Below are 9891 nucleotides of genomic sequence, written 5' to 3'. Positions count from 1 at the left end.
GGGGGACAACCCCCTCCAGCTCCTTCGAGGCTAGGGCGAAACGCATCAAACGCGTGCTCTGCCGAGTCTAATTAAAGACGACATGCCACCTCCAGATCCAGTGTGTAGGGGCGTGAACGTAGACAATTAGATGAATGGACTTTCTATATATATCAACTCTTGCTGGCTCCTCTTTTCATGGGGAGGAAGAGGGATCTTCAGGGTGCTTTTAAGTCGATCAAAACGACCGCGATCGGGTTCTTTGAGAACAAGAGAACAAGCAATCAGAGAACAAACACCCCTTCAAACCATGCCTGGTCCACGGCCGATATTGATGAGACAACTTGGCCCTCAAGCCCATCGACGCGTGGGCAAGATCTGCGGACATCCACACAGCATCATGATGAACTTGAACGACGAATGCGGGCGATTCGTACATATAGTGTCATCACATATTGCATGCCGACTCCTCGACCACAGTGCAGAACAGCTAGATGGAATGGAGGGAAGGAGGTATACATATACATATGCAGATTTATTCAAATGTATAACACAATCATAATGGGAATTGAAGACGCATTCTTGGTCTTGCAGAGGGAGAGGCAGAGAAGTAAAAGAGTAAAGGCACAAGAGATTGCTCACAGGGTCGACATCACCTCTTCGAATCTCGCGTGCTTGGTGCCAGCAGTGTCTCACCTCGTCTATCCAAAGTCTCGCCTCGCGGATGAGCATGATGTGGCCCGCGAGATTGCGTGTACCGAATGAACCAATGGGTGAGATTGCTACCCTCATCTCAGAAAGACACAGCTGCCGAAGTCAGGGCGGACCCAGAAGTGATGAACAGGGCATGTCGTCTGAGGCGCGCAAGATGACTGATGATGATGATGATGAGGATGAGGATGATGATGCTGCGTCGTCCGTCCTGAGCCAAGGGCGGGCACTCGAGGTCAGTAAATGATAGCGAGGAGATAGCCAGCAGCGAGGAAGGGTTCATTCCTCCGATGTCCCAATTTGTCAGAAAAGACGCCGGTGGCGCACTGTTGACTCAGACCTCTGGAGTCGTCCAGAGACCGGACAGTCGAAGCAGTCTCACCATATCAAAGAGGCTCCTTCCAACTCCCAAAAAGCTGGGTGATGTTCACCCTCTTCTAGTTCGACGCCCAAGGCGCAAGATCCAATCGACGTCTGGCCCCTTTCTCCGCCGTATGCTGTCAAAGACGAGCCTCTTCACCAATGAGAACATGGTGAATCTCGGGTGAAAAGGTCCACCGGCCGACGAGGGCTGGTGGGATGAGAAGAGACGACGATGCTGGGACGCGCAGGGATGGGCGTTTCAGGTCGTGCACCAGGAAAAGGCTCCGAACCCGAAGGTGCCGTAGCGACTTGTATCAAATGGCGACGGCGATGAATCAGCATAATTTGTGGGTTTGTCACATCAAATATGATCTTAGCCTTATTAGATACCCGCCTGGTGGGCCCCCATCGATGCTCATTGAGCCATCACAATACGATGAAGCCCATCAAGCCCTTAGATGGATAACTTTTGTGCTGCTAGTAAGAGGTGAGGATGTTGTTTATGTGCGACTTTTATTTGTTCTTGTTTTGTTGTTGTTTAGCCTTACCAACCACTGGATTTCACCACTTCCCCATCCCACGATTGACGCAGAGATAGACTTGTGGTGTCTAGGACATGATCTTCAGCCCGTACGTTGAAGCCCGTGACCTGCAGAATGCACTCCACTCTGCCAACTGTCCCATCAATCACCATCCACTTCTGGTGGACTCTAGGCTCCTACCATACAGACTATGGCAGTGGGAAGGGAGAAAAAGGAAAGACGAGAGGAAGGCAAAGAAAGACAATAGAAAAAGGAACAAAAAGTGCCCGGGGAAGGGGCATGACGTCGACTCAAGAGCAGATGTCAGCCAACGGATCTTCCTTCGCTTGAATCCAAGCTGACCTCTTTACTTTTGCCAGGACACTATCCATCCTGCATATATGCGGCCTTTGTTTCTCAATCCGCCTGGTGCTTTGTCCGATCATGGGGTGGCTTGTACCGAAAGAAGAAAAAAGATATGTCTTCCTTTTTGTGTTGTTCATTGAATCATTACCATGTATTATAGTACCACGTATATACAAGCAGCCTGGGAAGATCGGCAGCAGGGTGTTTTTGTTCCAGAAACAAAAAAGAATGCGGAACAAGACCCACTTCTTCTATCACGAACAGCACCAGCCCACTGGGGGTGTTTCGTCTTTGGAGGGAGTAACGTCGGCACGTATTCCCCCTTCGAGAACCCATGTGAACTCGATCTCAACTTTCTTGTGACCTGGACAAAGAGTCGACAAGGCAAAGGATCTCGCGTGGCGATATTTGAGTAAAAAGCCGGAGACCGACCCAGTCAGTTCATGCTTCGGGCGTCCGAGTTTGATCAACTGCCCAATGCGGCGGTGTGCGCCGGGGGCGTCGTCACGTCTTCCCGTGGTGCAAGGAGCTGAGACGGGGGTTGGGGGGGGAGGAAGAGAAAGGGAGAAAAAGACACCACTTAGAGGCAGGAGGAAAGGAAGAGGAGGTACATCTCCTATTCGGGATACGGAGTCTGATTCACAACCCGGCGTACAAGTAGTACGTACTACGGTACCGTAGTGCCGGGTTATTACAAGAGGACAGTAGGGCGGAATAGTACTACCCATACACCCAGCTCTGAGACGTGAGCAAGCCCTTCGCAGAAAACGAACCCGACCGACCCCCCCTGAAGCTGTTAGTGGGGACGGCAGTGTCAGGGGGCTTGCCTGCTGCTGGAACCATAGTGGACCTCTCAGCGCACTGCTGTGCCGCTGCCCTGTGTCAAGTCGTCGTCCCCCAGCAGGTGATGCATTGTGGATGCTTAGCTAAGGGCCCAAGTGCCTAAGTTCTCACCAAAGGATTCCCTGCCACACCTGCCAACTGCGCCTGGCCTGGCCCGACCGTGTAATCTGCATCTTGCATCGTGCATCTTGCATCTCGAAACCCTGGAGCCTTTCGGCTGAACCCAGAGCTCTCTCGACTTTCCCCCTCATCTCACAGCCCGTCCTTGGGAAAAAACGGGGCCTTGGCAATCCTGGCTGACGATCTGCCTCTGGCTTGTCTCCTCTTTCTCTAAAAAGTACAGATCAAGCAGTATTGTCTGCCTGCCTGTCTGTGCTGGCCTGTCCCTGTCTGCGCCCTGTCTCCTCCTCCTCCCCTCCTCCTCCTCCTCCTCTTCTGCCCCCAGACCAGATCGAGCGAGACCGACCAGACGGGACCAGCAACAAAGCACAGACCTGCCAGAGTACAAAGTACCAGAGGGGACAGTGAGGGTCGGGACCCTCAAACAAACTGCACTGCATCGTACATCCGAAGCCAAGGCACCGCACACACACACACGCACGCACGCACGCACGCACGCACGCACGCACGCACAACCTCCCCCTCCTTTCCCCCTTCTCGCCTAGTACTCCTGCTTCGACAGTACAACCTCCCCCGTTGGTGTCCCTGTCTTACACACTCTCTCTACTACTCATACTTTCCCCCCTGTCTTTTCTTTTCCCCTTTCCCCTTCTCTTCTTTTTAATTACCTACTATGTCCTCCCCTCCTCCATCCCAGACTCTTGTCGAGTCAACCGTCTCGCTCCTCGGCACTGCCGCCTCGTGGATGCGACTACCGGCCATTGCCTCGACTGTAAGGCATACTGCCTCCTTCGTCATGTCCTGAATCTATTTTCTCCCTGCCTGCTTTTTCTTTTGGTCCCCTCACCACCCCCCACCCCAAAGTCGAGGCTCCTATGTCGTCGTCCGCCAGCCCGGCGTCATACCTCCTCCTCCTCCTCCTCCTCCTTCTTCTCGGGGCTCCTACCTCTCCGAATGCGCTGTTCCTTTGCGGACGACCTGAGGCGCGACCTGAGGGACTTGGCTAATCTCGTCACATCCAAGGGCGTTGCTGCTGTTCTCACATCCCTCCTCTACTTCAAGCAAAAGTGAGTTGTCCGGCCTTCCCTTTCTTGGGTCGCAGTCCGAGTGGCGCCCTAGTTCGTACCGTATGACTGACATGGCAATGCTCATCCGCATAGAGCCCTGATTTACCCGTCGCATATGCCCCCAAATGCTCGAACCGACGTCCCGAACCCTTCGCAATTCGGCATCCAGGATTTTGAAGAGTTGGTCATACCGACGGGCGATGGGGAGAAGTTATCAGCTTTCTACATTCGAGGCCCAAGGTCGGGGCGAAACTCCAACGTCACCGTCTTGATGTTCCACGGGAATGCTGGCAATATTGGACACCGGGTGCCCATCGCTCGCATGCTCATCAACCTCACGGGCTGCAATGTCTTCATGCTCGAATACCGAGGCTACGGCCTGTCCACCGGCGAGCCTGGCGAATCGGGCATCTGCCACGATGCGCAGACTGCCCTCGATTACCTCCGCGAGAGGGCAGAGACCAGCGACCACAAGCTGATCGTCTATGGGCAGAGCCTGGGTGGAGCCGTCAGCATCAAACTCGTTGCGGAGAACCAGAAACACGTCGTTGGCTTGATTCTGGAGAATACTTTTCTCTCCATGCGGAAGCTGATTCCCTCCGTCCTTCCGCCAGCAAAGTATCTCTCCCTGCTGTGCCACCAGGTCTGGCCGAGCGATTCCATCATACCACAAATCACAAAGGTGCCCATCCTGTTCCTTTCTGGCCTGCAGGATGAGATCGTACCGTGAGTTGCGCGACCCCCCCCCCCCCCCGACCCTCTTCTTATCACTCAGCACCCTCCCCTCCCCTTTGGATAGCTTCTAGAACGGAAACTGCTACATGACCAAACCAAACCAACCCCCCAGTTTGGGGCCGGGGGGGGGGGGAGGCAAATTCGTTCCTCCGAAAGCGGTGAATTTTTTTTTTGGGGGGGGGGGGTTTCTGGTCTTCTCTTATCATTCTGCCCACAATACGACTTTTGTCGTGCTACCTCAGTAGTAACATGCAGCAACCCATGCATGACATGCATGTCTCACAGTAGATGGCCCACACTAACCTCTTCTTGGCCACCCAGTCCAAATCACATGCGCCGCCTCTACGAGCTATCGCAAGCACCCAACAAGATCTTCAAGCCGCTCCCCAACGGCGACCACAACTCGAGCGTACTCGAGGACGGCTACTTTGAGTCTATTGCCGACTTTATCGCGTCGGTCACGCAGGAGTACCCCTCCACACCACCCGAGAAGAAGCAGAAGTAGGGATCCCCCGGGGGAAGAAGGGGTGGAGGTGTGGCACTCATGTTGGGGGCGCAGTAGTGGTGATCCCGTGAGGGTTGTTGCATCGGTCCTGGGAAGGGTCATCTGATGAGGACTTGTGGGAAAGTCTTTGGGTAGGATTCTGTCTTGTGTTCTCTGGACTACACAATAGTGAAGGGGGGGGGGGTTCGACTTAAACTTCGGCCCGTCACTCGGTTGCAGCCGCGAGCTGTGGACGGCAAGCTTCTGCTTTGCGCAGTGGAATGGGTGGAGGCGTGCTTTTGATAAAGATACCCCCTTATGACGAGCTCGATCATGTAGCTACCTAAATTCAAATATGTCTAATGATTTTTCCTTCTTCCTTCCTGCAAAGGCTTCCTCCCCCGATCCCCCCCCCCTCCCAAAAGACGTATCCACAAGACCATCTCATGTTTAGTCCTTGCATTTGTGAGAGGGTGTATGGTTCAAGGTCGCTATCAAGCGATACGGATACGGACCTCGTATTGTCTAGGTACCGATTCTGTAGAGGGAAGTACTGACTTGTGTTCGGACACTGTAGAAGGCAACGGGCTAGGAGAGATGGGCGAAAGGAGGTATGAAAAGTAAGGATAGAGAGAGGCTCGTACTGCTGACTTGGTAAGAGGGTGCTGTGAGAGTGAGACCTCTTTGCATTCTTCGGGAGATTATGTGCAAGATTAGGGCGCAGATTCATGAAGAAACTGTTTGGTCGAATTTGGTCTTTTCTTCTTCTTTGGGTCCGCCTCCTTTCCTTCTTCCTCCATTCCCAATATATCAGAGGCCATATGAGCTGGCCCTGGAGCATCATCATAAGCGGAGTGAGCCCTCGATAGCCTCGGTCCCCAGAGTTCCGAGCTATGGTGACGGTTGAAAGGTCTCGAAACCGTGCCGTTTCAAGCATACGAAATTCTACCTACACCATGCGCCTCACTCTTACCGGCGAATGAGAAGAACAGCGGTGGCATTGCGAAGGGCAAATAAAATAAAGTTTCTCACAGTCCGTCACTCTCGCCCTCATCAGCTCTCGCCGGCCCCGCCTCCGAGTCCTCCTCACCCACCAAGTTCTGCACAGGCAGTGTGTCGGCTTTCACCTTCTCGCTTACTTCGGCTTCCTTCTGCGCTGTCTCCCCCTCCTTTCCCTCCTCCTCCTCCTTCTTCTCCTGCTGTGGCTGGGTTTTCTTCATCCCAAGCCTCCTCAGCGCAACAAAACCCGTCTGTTTAGGCTCGACGACCGATGCGGGTGCCCACTGCCTAGGCCGTGCCGCCGCCCGGCTCGCGACCGTGCTCCAGCCGCCCGCCGAGCCGTTACCGCCGTCGCTGCCCTCGCGGCGAACAATGTTCGACGATGCCGTGTCCGCCACGCAGAGGATGACGCCGGCGGCGACGCCATGGGCGCCGATAGCCTTGGCGAGCTTGGGCTTGAGGGCGGTGAGCAGAGCTTCGAGCTGGGGCGGGTTGAGCGTGCCGGAGGTGATGCTCGCTACGGTTGTCTTGGTGGTAGTCTTGACAAGGACCTCCTCGGAGGGGAGGAAGCTTGTTGTGAAGGTGAGACCCGGGTTCGATGAGGTCGCACTCGAGAGGTCAGCCTTGAGAGCCTGGTCAACCTCTTCCAACGTGAGGCCGAACCTTGGCTTGGTGAGCAGGAAGGCGTTGTATGGCTGCTGAGATGGCTTGCTCGGGGGAGGAGGCGCTGGTGCCGCTACTCGAGAGGGCGCCGTTGCCTTCAAAAGGCGCAAGCACTGCATCAGCGTCTTCCGCGGCGGCGAGACAAACCGAGGGCCCTTGAAGATGCTGACGTGCCTGTGAGGCTCTGGGTCTTGGCTCTCGCTGTCGAGACCATAGTCCTCCGCAAGCGCGTGCAGAAATTGTCGCTGATGAGATTTCATAGGTTTGAAGCGCATGTTCTTGGCGCTCGACTCGGCAAAGACGCGGAACTCGCGCTCCTGTTGTTGAGCCCACTCGGTATTGTCGCGGAAGAACCTGAGCGTGGTGTCTTGGTAGGGGATGTGGTTATCTGTATGATCCGGGTCGACATTGAGAGCTTCGGCGAGCTGACGATTACGCTTCTGGCGTAGACACTCCTCGTCGCACTTAAGGGACTCTCGCTGTGGGCCCCGCGGGTCAAGATGTGTAGACAAACACTTGACCTTTTGCTTGCGACGTTGGCAATCGCAGGTGATGAATGTCTCTGACTGGCAAGGTTTCTCCTCCTTGCACGAGAATGGCGCGTGGCACTGATCGAGGTCTTCATGCCCACAAGACTCACGCGGCTTACCACAAGGTTGTGTGCAGTGGGATCCCGGCACACCCACATCTTCGCAGTCGCCTCTGTGGCAGAGCAAGTTGCAGTAGTGCGTGCTATATGATACGTCAGTCGCTTGAAATCCGTAGCCATAGTCCTTGGGGGCATATGTATCACCTACCCACACTTGAGACGCTTTCCACAAGGCCGACCACAGCGAGCCTCTGCAAACCAGCATGGTTGGTTGCGCAGGACTTCCTTACCACAGATGCAGGTCTTCTCGACCAGGAACGGGCACTTGGGGCATTCTACGTCGTCGGGATGGCACTGATGTTCCACCTGAGGGTGTCCGCAGGCTCGTGCACGCGTACAAGGAAACCGGCATTGCGGCGGTTGCGTGCCACACTTGGCATAGAATTAGTTTCAGGTTGACAACTCAAGCCATAGTATCGTCCTCGATAGACATGTAGGTGTACATACCGGTTGGGGAGGGTAAAGCCTGGTGCGACCGCAGGAACAGCTGATTTCCTCAAAAATGGCCTCCAAGCAGCTTGGGCACGGTCCCTTGTGGCACAATTGCTGGCAAAAGTGCTTGCCGCACTTGAGCAGCCGGTTGCAGGTCCTTGTGCAGATATGTTCGTCTTCCACATCTTCTTGCGCCGGACCAGCGGCTCGACGCCTATTTGCCTGACGTTTGGCTGCCCTCTTCTCTCCAGGGCAACAACGGACATCACAAGAGTGTCGCCCACAGTTGAGGACCGCTCGACACACCCGAGGGCACTCAGGCTTTACTGTCTCCTCTGGAGGCACTCCGTGGCAAATTGTCGACACCGTAGTTCTGCTGCAGCGGCATTTTATATCCGTCTTCTGCCAGCAAGGACTGCAGGCGCCGACATGGCAGAGATCTGGGCACTGATGCCCGCAAGAAAGGGTCTTACCACATTTCTTTGAGCAGTGCTCGATCTTGTCTGAGCAGGACTGTCGAGGCTCTGCCATGATCTCCCCCAAAGGCGTCTTGCCGCATGGGCAGTGTGTGACAACGTCAGGTGAGCTTGGACAGTGCGATGCTTCCTCATCCTGCGGGTGGCATCCTTTCCGGCACTGATGAACGCCGCAGTCGAACTTTCTTGTGCAGGGTGCATGGCAAGTGAAGGAGCCTTCGAACCATTCTGGTTGCTCCGGAGCTTGGACCTGTCCGTAATTGAAAGACTCGACCAGGTCGTCTCGCTGCTCGCAAGGAATTTCCTTGGTCTCCTTACCACAGTAGCAAGTTGAAGGGACCATCACCTCGCAGGCACCGCAGACTCCTGGATGACATTTCTGGGGACAAACGTGTTCTCCGCACGGCAGCAGGTCTGCACAGACTTCGTTGCAGCTGAAGCCCTTGGTGTAATCTGTATCAATACACCTCTTCTGTGATGTATTCTTTCCGCAGTAGCAAGGCTGTACAGGACCCATCAGGGTGCAAGGAGGACAAGGCCCCGAGTGACACATCAAGCCACAGGGATGTGGACAGGTGCCACGAGGTTTGGAGCATGTCTGTCCGCAGGAATGTGGTGGGAGTCCTGGTGTCGACCGCGGGTTGATCTCCTTGCCGCACCAGCAGTGGTAGGAACCTGGATCTTCTGTCAACTTCGAGTTACACCCAGGACATCGCCAGGTCGGCTCAGCACCCTGTGGCTGCTTGTCGTTCTCCATTTGACTCTTGAACCACTTCTTGGTACAGTGGTAGTGAGTGACAGTCCAACACAGAGTGCAGGTCCATACCCGCGAGGTGCGCAGGACCTCGCCGGAACAAATTACGCACTCGTACTTGCCGTTGTCGATATCCTCATGGATCCGCGTCGTCAGGTCTGGGGCCTCAGACTTGGATGCTCTTCTTGCTCGCGGCTGCGGCGTCTCCTTGGGCTTGGCTGACGGCCGCACCCTCTGCTGATGTACTTGGCCAGGCACAAACTCAGAAGCCTCACCACTCAGCCCTGGCGTCTCTTGAGTAGACGCATCTTCGGCCGCTGAGGTGAGCTGTCCCCCGAAAGTTCTCCGAGGAGCGATCTGAGTGTCTTGTCCAAGGTGTCCTCCGCCCCTGCCCCGTCCCCGCCCGCCTCTCCTACCCCTGCCTCCCCGAGGCCCTGATCCCGTTGGCTGGTCCGCTGGTGTCGAAGATCTCTGTTCTGCTGACGAGCCTGCATCCTGTTCTGTCGTACGAGGGGCGGCAGGGCTGCTCGCGTGGGGGAGGTGCCCTCCCCTGCCATGACCTGAACCTCTCCCTCGACCTCTTCCACGACCAACCCTAGCTCTTCTCGAAGCTGAGCTGACGCCCCGATTCTGGGACGGATGGGACTGTGCCGAGCTGGCAGATGGTGTCTCAACCTCAGCCATGGTGAGAGAAGCGTGTGGTGCGAATGGGTGATGTTCCAGATCCAG

The 9891-nt window shown here is 55.3% G+C and overlaps 2 protein-coding genes across 2 annotated transcripts; one reads left to right on the top strand and one right to left on the bottom strand.

Annotated features, from left to right (window-relative positions):
* Positions 1–3576: 3576 nt before the first annotated feature.
* On the top strand, positions 3577–5210 carry M406DRAFT_70665 (regulated by circadian rhythms/ proteolysis; the record flags this gene model as incomplete). Its single annotated transcript, XM_040925365.1, has 4 exons — positions 3577–3675; positions 3927–3970; positions 4064–4696; positions 5027–5210. 4 exons carry the CDS (start codon positions 3577–3579, stop codon positions 5208–5210), a joined length of 960 nt encoding a protein of 319 aa, XP_040775784.1.
* Positions 5211–6170: 960 nt separating this feature from the next.
* M406DRAFT_292020 (uncharacterized protein) lies at positions 6171–9846 on the bottom strand (the record flags this gene model as incomplete). The annotated part of the gene is made up of 3 exons (XM_040919009.1): positions 6171–7583; positions 7649–7872; positions 7948–9846. 3 exons carry the CDS (start codon positions 9844–9846, stop codon positions 6218–6220), a joined length of 3489 nt encoding a protein of 1162 aa, XP_040775783.1. The 3' UTR covers positions 6171–6217.
* Between the last annotated feature and the right edge of the window lie 45 nt (positions 9847–9891).

This window comes from Cryphonectria parasitica (genome assembly GCF_011745365.1).
Source record: "Cryphonectria parasitica EP155 unplaced genomic scaffold M406scaffold_5, whole genome shotgun sequence".
Classification (NCBI taxonomy): Eukaryota; Fungi; Ascomycota; class Sordariomycetes; order Diaporthales; family Cryphonectriaceae; genus Cryphonectria; species Cryphonectria parasitica.
This window is presented reverse-complemented; position numbering and strand designations above follow the sequence as displayed.